Genomic DNA, 16,577 nt, shown 5'->3' with positions numbered 1-16,577 from the left:
GAAGTTTTTTGTCCAAAAAGAAGTAATCAATCCGGGAGTATGTTTGATGAACATGAGAATAAAAGGAATACTGTCTATCTGTAGGATGTAGGAAATGCCAGGCCTCAAAAAAAAGCATATTTCTGAAGAAAGGATTGAATAAGTAGGGTACATTTAGATGGGCCTGTATTTGTTTGTGAGGACTTGTCAAGAACTGGGGACATTTTACAGTTGAACCCCCCCCCCCCTAAAATCAACAAATGAGAATCTAAATTGGGAATAGCAGACAGAAAGGAAGAGATGAAACTTGTGTCATCCCAATTGGGAGCATAAACACTAGCCAAAACAAGAGGGGTAGAAAACAGTTCACCGGTTACTATGACGTATCGTCCGTTAGGATCAGCAATAACCTCAGAAGCTACAAAGGGAGTAGCTTTATCAACCAGAATAGCAGCACCTCTTGATTTACTATGAAAGTTCGAGTGGAACACTTGACCAACCCAGTCCTTACGCATCCTAAAATTCTCACCAGTCCTCAAGTGAGTCTCTTGTAGAAATGCAATATTTGCATTCAAACCCTTTAAGTGTATCAACACCCTCTTACGCTTCACCGGGTTATTAACCCCTTTGGTGTTCCAAGAAATGTACTTGATCGCATTATTTCGGCCCCTCTGGGCATTCCCGTTATTCAACCCTGTCATTAGAGCATAGAATGGAAAAGCAATGAGCACCCAAAACCCCCAGATTAACTTGTCTCAGAGTAATAATGTACGGTGGTAGATGTTTGGAAAAAGTACAGAAAAAAAACTAAAAAGACAGAATGACAACATTAGAACTGAACAATTCTACCGCAATAATAAATAAAATGTATAAAGGCTCTCAGCCAAAAATCTAATTTGAAGTAAGGAAATCGTAGTGAGACAATCAAAAATAATAGTAATTATAATAGTAGTCTAGTTGACACTGAGACAGCTTACAACCAATACCAAAAAACTACGTGTGCGCAACGTTGAACGTTTGCTGGGCATAAATGACGCTCAAAACTTTTAAAAGTAAAGTGAGGCCCCAAAAACCGTGTAGCCTCGGGAGACATTTACTGTTTACTGGGTCAATGCAAACGGATGCAGTAAACAAATAACCAAAAATATTTTGAGTCACTGAGACAATGGGTAAACAAACTAAATTAGGTGAACGAGATAAGGCACGCACACTAGATGATCAAAACATTAGATCACATCAAATAAGCCTGAATGGTTTCGCCAACTATACAAGACTAGCCTGTTATATCTAAACATAATTGTACCACAAGTGGGTTACTTACTATCCACAGTTCGCAAGCAACAGTTGCTGAACTGTGAGCATGTTCAAGACTTCTTGATGTCACGTTGAATGTGAGCCATAGCCTCATCCGGAGATTCAAATGTGTAGTCTTTACCCTCATGAGATAGCCATAAACGGGCCGGGAATCGCAGTCCATAACTTCACACTTGGATGGTCCTGAAGTACTCGTTTGGCCAGTCCGAAAGCTGCGCACTGCCTGGAAACAGTGGGGGAGTAGTCCTGGTAGATGGAGAAGCTCTTTCCTTGAAAGCTCAGAGTGGTATTGCGGGCTCGTCGGAGGATCTCCATCTTCTCATGAAAAAAGTGCACTCAAAGAATTATGTCACGGGGCCTCTCCCCATCCCAGGGCTTTGGGCGCAGCGACCGGTGGGCTCGATCAATCAGGGGCTTTTCATCTAAGAACATCCTTCAGCAGCCCTGAAACGAAATCCGTGGCACGATGCATTTCAGATGACTCTGGGACCGATACAAGTCTCAGATTATTGCAGCGAGAGAATCCCTCTAAACTCACACAGCACTCCTTCACCTTTTTCAAATCCGCAGCTAGGCATTTAACTTCAGCCTCCAGGGATGTAGTTAAGTCGGAGACATTAGTAGCGGAGGTCTCCAGTGCTGCAATCGTTGTAGTGTGTGACGCAGTTGTTGTTTTGAGTAATGTGATTGCTGGCACAGTCTTGTTCCGCAGGATGGTTAAATCTGCTTTTAAAGTATCAGAAACCTCCTGTATTCGGGCCTCAATCGTAGCAACCACCTGTGTTTTCATTTCAACTATCTCAGAGCGTAGTAATTTGTTGGCCACGAGAATGTTCATTTCAGCGCCGCCAGGCCAAGCCGCACCCCCGGGTAAAGTGTACGTCCCCGGGCCCTCAGACTCAGGAGAGGGCGGTGATGAGAGCGGGTCTTGTAGGCCGGGTTTTCTCAAAGTCATGCTTTTGGCCTTATGTTTGGCCGATATGCTGACATTCGGAAGCAAAGTAGTCTTGGTTTTTACGGAAAGGGATCACCAAATTAATATTTGAAAATAAATACGGTTCTGCTGCAAAATTCACATAAACTTTAAGAATACCACGGGAGCAAACGGAAAACACGTCAGTCGCACATGGCGTCCCTCCTAACCCCTACACAAGACCTTCTAAGCCAAAAACAGTGACTTTGAAACAAACAGTAGGAATATTGGCTACCTGCAGTGTGGTGTGTGTATCTCTGAAGCTCTGCTGAAGACACAGACAGACAGACAGACTGACTGCCTGCCTAGCTCTGAAGCTCTGCTGAAGACACAGACAGACTGCCTGCCTAGCTCTGAAGCTCTGCTGAAGACACAGACAGACAGACTGCCTGCCTAGCTCTGAAGCTCTGCTGAAGACACAGACAGACTGCCTGCCTAGCTCTGAAGCTCTGCTGAAGACACAGACAGACAGACTGCCTGCCTAGCTCTGAAGCTCTGCTGAAGACAGACAGACAGACTGCCTGCCTAGCTCTGAAGCTCTGCTGAAGACACAGACAGACAGACTGCCTGCCTAGCTCTGAAGCTCTGCTGAAGACACAGACAGACAGACTGCCTGCCTAGCTCTGAAGCTCTGCTGAAGACACAGACAGACAGACTGCCTGCCTAGCTCTGAAGCTCTGCTGAAGACACAGACAGACAGACTGCCTGCCTAGCTCTGAAGCTCTGCTGAAGACACAGACAGACAGACTGCCTGCCTAGCTCTGAAGCTCTGCTGAAGACACAGACTGCCTGCCTAGCTCTGAAGCTCTGCTGAAGACAGACAGACAGACTGCCTGCCTAGCTCTGAAGCTCTGCTGAAGACAGACAGACAGACTGCCTGCCTAGCTCTGAAGCTCTGCTGAAGACACAGACAGACAGACAGACTGCCTGCCTAGCTCTGAAGCTCTGCTGAAGACACAGACAGACAGACTGCCTGCCTAGCTCTGAAGCTCTGCTGAAGACACAGACAGACAGACTGCCTGCCTAGCTCTGAAGCTCTGCTGAAGACACAGACAGACAGACTGCCTGCCTAGCTCTGAAGCTCTGCTGAAGACACAGACAGACAGACTGCCTGCCTAGCTCTGAAGCTCAGGTGGTTTTAATAGAAGGGTGTTTCATTAGACGGAGTGGTGCGTGGCAGAAATACATGGCAGGACTTTGATCTGTGTGGTGTTTTTCTGTGTGTGGAGCTCAGTGGAGGTGAGAACATGAACCAGCCTCTTTCATATTTAATGAGTGAAGATGGGGCTAAGGAAGGGAGAGGAGAGGAGCACTGAGAGGAGATATTCCTTAGGGCTGTCAACCCACTCCTAGCAGACTCACATATCAGTCACAGCACATGTGGTGAGTGTGTTTTTGTGGCTGGTGGGGGTGGGGAGTGGTGTGTGGTAGTGTGTGGGGGGGGCTTCCGTGTGTTGAACAGTGTATGTGTGTGAGTAAAAGGGAGAGAAATATGGCATGGATGTGCTTGTATTGATGTATTGTGACTTACTGGGCATGTGTATAACAATGGAGCCAGGGATGTTAATATAAAGGACCATGTGTCTCCAGAAACCTGATATTTCTGAATCATCATGGAGGTCCTGAGAGCCCCATTCTGACTGATGTTTGTGGTTAGGAGATATTATCTCCATTCTCCTGATTAGTCCAGCTCTCTCTCCTCTCCTCTCCTCTCCTCGCCTCTCCTCTCTCTCTGATTAGAGCGGCTCTGAGCAGCACTCTGGACCAGTCTCAGTACCACCACACTGGTCACAACCTCATAGCCTTAAATGGAATCAGGCTCAGGCCGGGTGTCAATGCACCAGTCCCCCTGGATCAAACAATTCCCTGATGAAGATGCACTTGGAGTGGAGGTTGGGTTAGTGACCTCTGTAGTGTGAGTCAGCTTTAGCCAAAGTACTAAGCCATATAAATAGTTACTTTCAGCCATATTGAGTGTACCCACGAGTGTTCCAGTAATGTTGATGTGGTGTGAGGGGCTTTACCATTCTAGTAATTATATTTCTATGGACGCAGCTCCCTCCACCCTCTATATTGTGAGTTACAAATCAGTTTCACATTGAGTTTTCCTGGTTAGGTCATGAAGTGTCAAGTTGTCTACAGAAATAAAGGAACTTAAAATTGAGAAATTCAACCAAGACAAAAAGACAAGGCCCTGCTCCTCCCCTCTATGACAGACGCAGGAGGCATGGAGCTCACTTCTATCCTCTCCGTCTGACCAACGCTCTACAAACAGCGCCTCATCCGCTTCCATTGCCAGTTTTTTTATCTCTATCATTGAGTCTCTTGATCCTCTCCCTGAAAACACTTTGTTAGTTACTTTTGAAGTTGAGTCGATATACACAAATATTCCACACGAGGGCAGTATTGAAGTTATGGAACATTTTCTTCTGCAACGTGACCCTAATGAACTACCTCCAGTGCCTGCATTATAACATTGGCTCAAATAGTACTCACACACAACTACTTCATGTTTCTAAATTATTTCTTTATTCAGACAAAGGGTACTGCTATGGGATCCCCCATGGCTCCCGACTATGCTAATTTGTATGTGGGTTACATGAAGAAACAGTCAATTGTCATCCTCTGTCAATTTCTGTTCTATGGAGAGGTGATGCAAAACAGCTCCAGGCGTTCCATGCTTTTCTTCACTCTTGTTCTGAACATCTGAGATTTACTATGCAATCTGACACACGTCAAATCAGTGTTCGTGTGTGAAGATAATGTTCTATACACTGATCTTTACAGGAAGCCTACTGATCCTAACAGTTTGTTGAGGGCTGATAGTTGTCACCTGCTTCCCTTGAAAAGCAATTTGCCCTACAGACAATTCTGTTGTATGAAAAAGAATTTGCAAAAAACAATCAGATTTCGACAGATATGTCTGAGACTCAAAGAAAATTCAAGTAGAGGGGTTACAAAAATGGCCAAATTAATTCTGCCATTGAGAAAATTCAAAACAAACCGAGACATGACCTTTTTCAAGGACAGTCTTGCAAAAAGAAGCATTCTTGCTTTTTAAATGCCCTCTATTCAAAATGCTCTGAACAAATTAAGGGAATCGTTCACAAACATTGGCACATTCTAAGATCCAATGACAGTATCAGTAATGTGTTTTCAGACCTTCCCTTGGTCGTATTCTCGCGGGGCAGAAATCTCAGAGACCAATTGGTACACTCTGATTTACCACCCCAAGATATTCCTGAACAACGTCTATTTGCGCCCCTACTGGATGGAAATTACAAGTGTAATGGCTGTGCTCAATGCAATGGCACTTATAAATGTAGATCCTTCAAACACCCCCAAACAGGGAAACAGATCCCAATCAAAGGTGTTATTATGTGCTGCACTAAGGCAGTTATTTATCTTATAACTTGTCCTTGTGGTAAAAATGATGTGGGTAAAACAAAGCGCGAATTAAAAGTACGAATCTCGGAGCATCGTAGCGCTGTCATAAGGCTGTCATTGAAAATAAGAATTTGTTCTTAACTGACTTGCCTAGTTAAATAAAGGTAAAATATAATTATCATATCGGTATTCATAACTAGGCTTGTGCAGTATATACCATATATGGGCTATTTGGAAATAACCACAGGAGGGTTTTTCAATACTGTTGAAACTAACTATAATTTTGATGTATTTTTTTATACATATTTACAGTGACTTTTTACCTTTTTTTTTGGTTTTTATTTACCACCTTTTTCTCCCCAATTTTGGATCTGGTCTCATCGCTGCAACTCCCCAATGAGCTCGGGAGAGGAGAAGGTGGAGTCATGTGTCCTCCGAAACATGACTCGCCCATCCACACTCCTTAACATTAGCCAGCTTAACCCGGAAACCAGCCACACCAATGTGTTGGAGGAAACACCGTTCAACTGGCGACCGGGTTCAGCCCGCAGGCAAGTAATGCCTCACCGGCCAAACTCTCCCCTAACCCGGATGACTCTGGGCCAATTGTGCGCCATCCTATGGGACTCCCGGCCACAACCAGTTGTGGCACAGCCCGAAAGAACCAGGGTCTGTAGTAACGCCTCTAGCACTGCGATGCAGTGCCTTAGACTGCTGTGCCACACGGCAGGCCCTACCTCAACTTTTAAAATGATGAGTCGCTCACTGTTGTGCAGCACTCACTAGGTGATCTATATACTGATATATGTAGTTACACTATGGAATTCACAACTAAATGTTTGCCAGCTAGATATCTAATAACTATTAAGTTAACTTTCTAAAATGTGCTAAAGCTGTGCAGTTGTGCATTTGATTTGCTAACTTAGTAGCTGGTTATCTAGCTAGCTAGCTAAGTGGTTATCTTCTTGCAATCAAGCTCCTCTTGGTAACAGCAGATAATTCCCTCCTTGATCAAGAGACGACAGCATTTGTTTTGTGCGTGCAGAGTTACTTGTATAACTTTATCAGCTGGGATGTCTATCCTGCAAATAGCTTATGTCAGAGACTGTATAAAATAGTTAGCATTTACCTAGCATTCGCTATTGGATTTTACATGTACTTGTTAGCATTGCTAACCTTTGAATTGAGAATAGTGTTCATTGCCGGTATTATCGAATATCCCGGGATGGAACAAGGTCGGTATGAAGGTATAACTCCCTGGATACTGCCCAAGCCTACTTATAACACTTCTCATGATGCCACAGTGGTGGCTCATCATATCAGAGTAGATACAATGTGGAGGAACATTTGCACCATCAACACCGACATGACTGAAGTTATGACATTCTACGTTCCACTCAAAGGTTTATTTTGGGACCACGACAGTCGACAGCTACTGTGTTAGATCCACAGTCAGTCTATTCTGAGACCCCACTGTAATGGTGTAATGTGTTTCAGTTAAATATTGTGTGGGCTAAGGGGCCCAGGAGCTATGTACGTGCTCCAGATACAAACATTTAAACTATATCCAAACATCGCTGGCATCATAACTTTTGTAAATATCAGAATATTTACAAAATAGAAAGGGTTGCAGGACATGAATATTTAAAATCACCCCAATTCAAACCACTCCATCTATCAGTGTGTTTGGTGTAGTGTGAGAGTTCAGGAGATGGTTGAGGTAGACCTGTGGGGCCATATTGACATTGGTTAAGTAACCTTTGCCCGCTGCTTGAGAAACAGCCATTCTCCTTCACATTCGTGAATTTTGGATCTGAATTTTGATTGCAAATGCTGATGGGGTTATCAGGTGTCTTGTCTCTTAAGTTTGTCCAAATGTTTTGACAGTGTTTGCAAGTCTGGAGGCTCATAGACCTCACCAAGTATTCAGTAACTAGCACAGTTACCATAGAGCATAATAAATCATTTTCAGATTTACCATAGTCAATTAAGATTTTATAATTAACCTCAAATCCTCTGTAATAAAGGACCATACAATAATGTTGTGATCAAAATTTCCTGATGAATATATTGTTCTGTGAATCGACATGCTGTCCCCTGGCCTGTTGACTGACTAGTATGTTGTTGTGCTTGTCTCTTCCACAGAGCTGCCGTATGGCTGGGAGAAGATCGATGACCCTATTTACGGAAGTTACTATGTGGAGTAAGTCTGGACCCACTGCTTTAATAATGAATGACTATTTTGATTTCCAATGTTCCCCCGTGTTATGTTTCCACTGTGTTAGTCAGAGTCATTAACACTGTACAGGGCTGTGGCCAGGAGGCAGAGGGTGGGCTTTTCTGCTGCTCATTTATACCTCTATCTCTGTGTGTCTGTCCGTGTGGATGGGTCAGTGGGTGATTGTTTGTTAGGCATTTGTGAGTGTGTGTGTGTGTATGTGTGTCTCTGTGTGAGTGTGTACCTGTGTACATGCGCACATTTATGTGTGTGCTCCTGTGTGTGTGTGTGTGTGTGTGTGTGTGTGTGTGTGTGTGTGTGTGTGTGTGTGTGTGTGTGTGCGCCATCTTTGTGCGATGTGGTGCAATGGTGATGTGTCTCTGTCTTCTCTATTGAACCAAATGTACCCTTCCTATTCTGGACGTGTCCTTTCTCCTGCTGGATGCGCACTAGTTCCCCTAGTCCAGGGAGAGGAGAGGAGGTCTATTTATAGCCTGGCTGGAGAGGGAGTTTGGCTGGCTGGCCGTGTTCTATTCTCTGTCCCCAAGAAAGACTAGAACACTGCACCTGTCTTGCCTACACTCCCTCTCTCCCGCTGCCATGTAGAAATCCCATATCCCCAGGCAGCCACTGAGCCATTGCACGCACGCACACTAGCACCATACCTGACCCTGCCAAGTCCAATAGTTACAGATGAAGTCAGAAGTTTACATACACCTTAGCCAAATACATTTAAACTTAGTTCTTCATAATTCCTGACATTTAATCCTCGTAAGAATTCCCTGTCTTAGGTCAGTTAGGATCACCACTTTATTTTAAGAATGTGAAATGTCAGAATAATAGTAGAGAGAATGATTTATTTCAGCTTTTATTTCTTTCATCACATTCCCAGTGGGTCAGAAGTTTACATATACTCAATTAGTATTTGGTAGCATTGCCTTTAAATTGTTTAATTTGGGCCTCCCGGGTGGCGCAGTGGTTAAGGGCCACCAGAGACTCTGGGTTCGCGCCCAGGCTCTGTCATAACCGTCCGCGACCGGTAGGTCCGTGGGGCGATGCAGAATTGGCCTAGCGTCAGGGATATCCTTGTCTCATCGCGCACCATTGACTCCTGTGGCGGGCCGGACGCAGTGCACGCTAACCAAGGTTGCCAGGTGCACGGTGTTTCCTCCGACACATTGGTGTGGCTGGCTTCCGGGTTGGATGTGCGCTGTGTTAAGAAGCAGTGCGGCTTGGTTGGGTTGTTTATCGGAGGACGCATGACTTTCAACCTTCGTCTCTCCCGAGCCCGTACGGGAGTTGTAGCGATGAGACAAGATAGTAGCTACTAACAATTGGATACCACGAAATTGGGGAGAAAAATGGGGTAAAATTAAAAATAAAATAAAAATTCGGCCAAACGTTCTGGGTAGCCTTCCACAAGCTTCCCACAATAAGTTGGGTGAATTTTGGCCCATTCCTCCTGACAGATCTGGTGTAACTGAGTCATGTTTGTAGGCCTCCTTGCTCGCACACGCTTTTTCAGTTCTGCCCACAAATGTTCTATAGGATTGAGGTCAGGGCTTTGTGATGGCCACTCCAATACCTTGACTTTGTTGTCCTTAAGCCACTTTGCCACAACTTTGGAAGTATGCTTGGGGTCATTGTTCATTTGGAAGACCCAATTGCGACCAAGCTTTAACTTTCTGACTGATGTCTTGAGATGCTGCTTCAATATATCCACATAATTTCCCTCCCTCATGATGACGTCTATTTTATGAAGTGCACCAGTCCCTCCTGCAGCAAAACACCCCCACAACATGATGCTGCCGGCTTGCAAGCATCCTCCTTTTCCCTCCAAACATAAAGATGGTCATTATGGCAAAACAGTTCAATTTTTGTTTCTTTAGACAAGAGGACATTTATCCAAAAAGTACAATCTTTGTCCCCATGTGCAGTTGCAAACCGTAGTCTGGCTTTTTTATGGCGGTTTTGGAGCAGTGGCTTCTTCCTTGCTGAGGGGCCTTTCAGGTTATGTCGATGTAGGACTCGTTTTACTGTGGATATAGATACTTTTGTACCTGTTTCCTCCAGCATCTTCACAAAGTCCTTTGCTGTTGGTCTGGGATTGATTTGCACTTTTCGCACCAAAGTACGTTCATCTCTAGGAGACAGAATGTGTCTCTTTCCTGAGCAGTATGACGGCTGCATGGTCCCATGGTGTTTATACTTGCGTACTATTGTTAGTACAATGAACGTGGTACCTTCAGGCGTTTTTTCTGAGGTCTTGGCTGATTTCTTTTGATTTTCCCATGATGTCAAGCAAAGAGGAATTGAGTTTAAAGTTAGGCCTTGAAATACATCCACAGGTACACCTCCAATTAACTCAAATTATGTCAATTAGCCTATCAGAAGCTTCTAAAGCCATGACATAATTTTCTGGAATTTTCCAAGCTGTTTAAAGGCACAGTCAACTTAGTGGAATTGTGATACAGTGAATTATAAGTGAAACAATCTGTCTGTAAGCAATTGTTGGAAAAATGACATGTGCCATGCACAAAGTAGATGTCCTAACCGACTTGCCAAAACTATAGTTTGTTAACAAGAAATGTGTGGAGTGGTTGAAAAACAAGTTTTGATGACTCCAACCTAAGTGTATGTAAACTTCCCACTTCAGCTGTATGTCCCACTGCCTGGCTGTACCGTTGAGTTGACCTCATATCTCATGAAGAAACAGAGGGTGTGTAGGCCGGGCAGACGCTGTGCGTACTTACAGAAGCATTATTCCTCCAGTCTCGCACCGTCCAGGAGGGCACATCTAAATGATGATTAATTACTTCCCACTTTCAAAATTACCGTATTTATAATTATCGACTATAATTATCGACTCGCTCCCGAAGACGTACCAAATTAACACTGACAGAATGTTTTTAGGAAATACACTCAAGGAGACATCTTTTTTTCAGAACCCACTCCAGAAATACTAAATGATTCCTAATGCTGATTACAGGAAGCTGCTGATATCAGTAGAATGGGACCTAATTGGGCATTTGTTCATTTTTTCTTAGCCAAGCCATCCTGCAGCTCCATTACATAATACTAGGGATACTAAGGCTATTGAATGAATCATCGTAGCACAGCTCTGTGCATCCAGCTCTTTACAGAGGGAGAGAGGAAGAGGATGAGGAGGTGGATACTACAGAGAGCACAGTGGAATGTTATACCTTTCTTTCTCTGTAGCCACATAAACAGACGGACACAGTTTGAGAACCCAGTCTTGGAAGCCAAGAGGAGAGTCCAGCAACACCAGCAAATGCAAGAGCAGGGTCTGTCCTCGCTGCCCCTACCTACTATCTACAGAGGTAAGGCACCCTCTACCTCTACCCAATGTGTTAAGAGTTTGTGTATGACTCTTGTGTGTAGATGTTTTTAGCTCGAGGGAAATGTCTGTCATCTTTGTGTTTGTGTAATACTCATTCTTCACAACTCCCCTTTCTTCGCTAACACTTCGCTAACACTTTGCTAACACTTTGCTAACACTTTGCTAACACTTTGCTAACACCAGCTTCTCTGTTCAGCACACGTTTACCACCCCACTAAGTTCATCGAGGCTGTCTGAGGTAAAACATGCTGTATAGGTTGAGAGGGTTTGTCTCCGTGTTAAATTGGCCTCTGTGAGTGAAGGGGTTTGTCTCCATGGTTACCCTTCCTGTATGCTGAAAAGTGAAGGCAGTGACAGAAGGGAGGGGTAAAAAACATGAATATTTCCTCACATATAAACAAGGAGATAGAAAGGAAGTTTACTTGTGGGAGCAGCAGACAGTGAGTGGACTACTTTATCTCTGTCACAGTGGTAGAGGAGGTTCCACTCTCCGCCACGTTACCCACAGCCACCCTGGCCCACATCGGCCCGGCCCCGGAGCGCTGCCAGAGCCTCAGCGACCTCTCCCAGTCCCTCCCCCCGGGCCACCGGGTGTCGCTGTTGGACCTGCACACCCACATGCCCCCCACCTCCACCACCATCTCCCCACTGCGGCGCCCCCACCGGGCGCGGAGGGATACGTCGTGCTTCCCACACCAGCACCTCCACCAGTCGCTGCACGCCTTCGTGGTAGAGCCGACTGCTGTGGGTTGTAGCCCCCTGTGGTGCTCTCTCAGTAAGTAGGGCAGTGAGTAGTGATACAGGCTTGTTCTTCATCTGCCTGCACTGAGCTGCCGCGCTGTCTTTTCAAAGCATGCCTGCTTCCCCGGCAGACCCACGCTGGATCCCTCCTCGTCTCAGGCGCTCGACTCGCTGCTTGACATGTTTGATGGCGCTACACTACGTTGTCTCTTCCCCTCCTTACGTCTGGCGGCAGACAGCAGAAACTGTAAACACCCCGCTCTATGTCTGGACGCCTGACAACAAACGTTGGCTTTAAGCAAACAGAGAGAGACGGGTGTGTGCCCCCTACTTGCCTTCCAAGGTGAACGGAGGGGAGATTGAATTGAGTGTGGTAAACCCTCGTTGGCTGAGTTTTCCCCTTTGCCGTGCCAGAGACTATTTCATGAATCCTGGCCTTCCACTTTTTGGTTCCCTGAGCATTGTTTTTTGGGCGGATGAAGCGAGCCCCTCACCCCTCTTGAGAAGGGAAATATACCAAGCTACTCCCATGGATGCTGATTATTCCTTGATTTTCTGCACTGTGTTTTTGCTCCAGCCTCTGAGTGTGTATTCAGCTAACAGAACCCTGGCGTAGGATGGGAGTGGAAGTGATGATCGTTTACATGGCTGTAGACGTTCAGTGGAAGGTCCTTGGCTGGGGCAGCTTGGAGCTGGAGCAAACACCGTCCCACCTGCATACGTCAGCACCCACCCCTCACTGTTCTAACCCTGCCTACCTCTCCACCTACCCAGAGAGTATCCCTGTGTTCATGCAGCCCCTCCACCAAACAAGCCTCACCTCTACCATCCTATTGAATGATAAAATGGCCTTGCATCAGCATTTGTGGTGCATCATGCTCGCTTTGTAAAGGTCTAAGTGTGATGTATGAGTGTATATTGTTTATTGATTGTGTGTGTGTGTGTGTGTATATGTGTGTGTGTGTGTCCCTGCATACTTGTACTTGTGTGTGTTGTGTCTGCCTGTGTGCCTGTCTGTCCGTCCCTCCGTCTGTGTGTGTGTGTGTGTATGTGTGTGTTCTCCCTTACAGAGAAGCCCCTGTTCACACGGGACGCCACCCAGCTGAAGGGCAGCTTCCTGTCCACGGCCCTGCAGAAGAGCAACATGGGTTTTGGCTTCACCATCATCGGAGGAGACGAGCCAGATGAGTTCCTGCAGGTCAAGAGTGTCATACCTGACGGCCCCGCTGCACAGGACGGAAAGATGGACACAGGTAAAACTGACCTCGTCTGAAAGATGGACACAGGTAAAACTGACCTCGTCTGAAAGATGGACACAGGTCAAACTGAGCCAGTCTGAAAGATGGACACAGGTCAAACTGAACTAGTCTGAAAGATGGACACAGGTCAAACTGACCTCGTCTGAAAGATGGACACAGGTCAAACTGACCTTGTCTGAAAGATGGACACAGGTCAAACTGACCTCGTCTGAAAGATGGACACAGGTCAAACTGAGCTAGTCTGAAAGATGGACACAGGTAAAACTGAGCTAGCCTGAAAGATGGACACAGGTCAAACTGAGCTAGTCTGAAAGATGGACACAGGTCAAACTGAGCTAGTCTGAAAGATGGACACAGGTCAAACTGAGCTAGTCTGAAAGATGGACACAGGTCAAAGTGAGCTAGTCTGAAAGATGGACACAGGTCAAACTGAGCTAGTCTGAAAGATGGACACAGGTCAAAGTGAGCTAGTCTGAAAGATGGACACAGGTAAAACTGAGCTAGTCTGAAAGATGGACGCAGGTCAAAGTGAGCTAGTCTGAAAGATGGACACAGGTCAAACTGAGCCAGTCTGAAAGATGGACACAGGTCAAACTGAGCTAGTCTGAAAGATGGACACAGGTCAAAGTGAGCAAGTCTGAAAGATGGACACAGGTCAAACTGAGCTAGTCTGAAAGATGGACACAGGTCATACTGAGCTAGTCTGAAAGATGGACACAGGTCAAACTGAGCTAGTCTGAAAGATGGACACAGGTCAAACGGAGCTAGTCTGAAAGATGGACACAGGTCAAAGTGAGCTAGTCTGAAAGATGGACACAGGTCAAACTGAGCCAGTCTGAAAGATGGACACAGGTCAAACTGAGCTAGTCTGAAAAATGGACACAGGTCAAACTGAGCTAGTCTGAAAGATGGACACAGGTCAAACTGAGCTAGTCTGAAAGATGGACACAGGTAAAACTGACCTCGTCTGAAAGATGGACACAGGTCAAACTGACCTCGTCTGAAAGATGGACACAGGTCAAACTGACCTCGTCTGAAAGATGGACACAGGTCAAACTGACCTCGTCTGAAAGATGGACACAGGTCAAACTGAGCTAGTCTGAAAGATGGACACAGGTAAAACTGAGCTAGTCTGAAAGATGGACACAGGTCAAACTGAGCTAGTCTGAAAGATGGACACAGGTCAAAGTGAGCTAGTCTGAAAGATGGACACAGGTCAAACTGAGCCAGTCTGAAAGATGGACACAGGTCAAACTGAGCTAGTCTGAAAGATGGACACAGGTCAAAGTGAGCAAGTCTGAAAGATGGACACAGGTCAAACTGAGCTAGTCTGAAAGATGGACACAGGTCATACTGAGCTAGTCTGAAAGATGGACACAGGTCAAACTGAGCTAGTCTGAAAGATGGACACAGGTCAAACTGAGCTAGTCTGAAAGATGGACACAGGTCAAAGTGAGCTAGTCTGAAAGATGGACACAGGTCAAACTGAGCCAGTCTGAAAGATGGACACAGGTCAAACTGAGCTAGTCTGAAAGATGGACACAGGTCAAACTGAGCTAGTCTGAAAGATGGACACAGGTCAAACTGAGCTAGTCTGAAAGATGGACACAGGTAAAACTGACCTCGTCTGAAAGATGGACACAGGTCAAACTGACCTCGTCTGAAAGATGGACACAGGTCAAACTGATGTCTGAAAGATGGACACAGGTCAAACTGACCTCGTCTGAAAGATGGACACAGGTCAAACTGAGCTAGTCTGAAAGATGGACACAGGTCAAACTGAGCTAGTCTGAAAGATGGACACAGGTCAAACTGAGCTAGTCTGAAAGATGGACACAGGTCAAACTGAGCTAGTCTGAAAGATGGACACAGGTCAAACTGAGCTAGTCTGAAAGATGGACACAGGTCAAACTGACCTCGTCTGAAAGATGGACACAGGTCAAACTGACCTCGTCTGAAAGATGGACACAGGTCAAACTGAGCTAGTCTGAAAGATGGACACAGGTAAAACTGAGCTAGCCTGAAAGATGGACACAGGTCAAACTGAGCTAGTCTGAAAGATGGACACAGGTCAAACTGAGCTAGTCTGAAAGATGGACACAGGTCAAACTGAGCTAGTCTGAAAGATGGACACAGGTCAAAGTGAGCTAGTCTGAAAGATGGACACAGGTCAAACTGAGCTAGTCTGAAAGATGGACACAGGTCAAAGTGAGCTAGTCTGAAAGATGGACACAGGTAAAACTGAGCTAGTCTGAAAGATGGACGCAGGTCAAAGTGAGCTAGTCTGAAAGATGGACACAGGTCAAACTGAGCCAGTCTGAAAGATGGACACAGGTCAAACTGAGCTAGTCTGAAAGATGGACACAGGTCAAAGTGAGCAAGTCTGAAAGATGGACACAGGTCAAACTGAGCTAGTCTGAAAGATGGACACAGGTCATACTGAGCTAGTCTGAAAGATGGACACAGGTCAAACTGAGCTAGTCTGAAAGATGGACACAGGTCAAACGGAGCTAGTCTGAAAGATGGACACAGGTCAAAGTGAGCTAGTCTGAAAGATGGACACAGGTCAAACTGAGCCAGTCTGAAAGATGGACACAGGTCAAACTGAGCTAGTCTGCTAGTCTGAAAAATGGACACAGGTCAAACTGAGCTAGTCTGAAAGATGGACACAGGTCAAACTGAGCTAGTCTGAAAGATGGACACAGGTCAAAACTGACCTCGTCTGAAAGATGGACACAGGTCAAACTGACCTCGTCTGAAAGATGGACACAGGTCAAACTGACCTCGTCTGAAAGATGGACACAGGTCAAACTGAGCTCGTCTGAAAGATGGACACAGGTCAAACTGAGCTAGTCTGAAAGATGGACACAGGTCAAACTGAGCTAGTCTGAAAGATGGACACAGGTCAAACTGGCTAGTCTGAAAGATGGACAAGGTCAAAGTGAGCTAGTCTGAAAGATGGACACAGGTCAAACTGAGCCAGTCTGAAAGATGGACACAGGTCAAACTGAGCTAGTCTGAAAGATGGACACAGGTCAAAGTGAGCAAGTCTGAAAGATGGACACAGGTCAAACTGAGCTAGTCTGAAAGATGGACACAGGTCATACTGAGCTAGTCTGAAAGATGGACACAGGTCAAACTGAGCTAGTCTGAAAGATGGACACAGGTCAAACTGAGCTAGTCTGAAAGATGGACACAGGTCAAAGTGAGCTAGTCTGAAAGATGGACACAGGTCAAACTGAGCCAGTCTGAAAGATGGACACAGGTCAAACTGAGCTAGTCTGAAAGATGGACACAGGTCAAACTGAGCTAGTCTGAAAGATGGACACAGGTCAAACTGAGCTA

At 45.6% G+C, this 16,577-nt stretch overlaps 1 protein-coding gene across 1 annotated transcript in view; it reads left to right on the top strand.

Annotated features, from left to right (window-relative positions):
• LOC112217060 (membrane-associated guanylate kinase, WW and PDZ domain-containing protein 2) overlaps positions 1-16,577 on the top strand; it is a 310,671-nt gene that overhangs the window by 236,253 nt on the left and 57,841 nt on the right. The window contains 3 exon segments of the mRNA XM_042300405.1: positions 7,799-7,856; positions 11,091-11,212; positions 13,044-13,226. Coding sequence (XP_042156339.1) covers positions 7,799-7,856; positions 11,091-11,212; positions 13,044-13,226 — 363 coding nt within the window.

This window comes from Oncorhynchus tshawytscha, linkage group LG17 (genome assembly GCF_018296145.1).
Source record: "Oncorhynchus tshawytscha isolate Ot180627B linkage group LG17, Otsh_v2.0, whole genome shotgun sequence".
In the NCBI taxonomy this organism is placed as follows: domain Eukaryota; kingdom Metazoa; phylum Chordata; class Actinopteri; order Salmoniformes; family Salmonidae; genus Oncorhynchus; species Oncorhynchus tshawytscha.
Note: the sequence above shows the minus strand (reverse complement) of the source record. Positions and strands in the feature narration are given on the sequence as shown.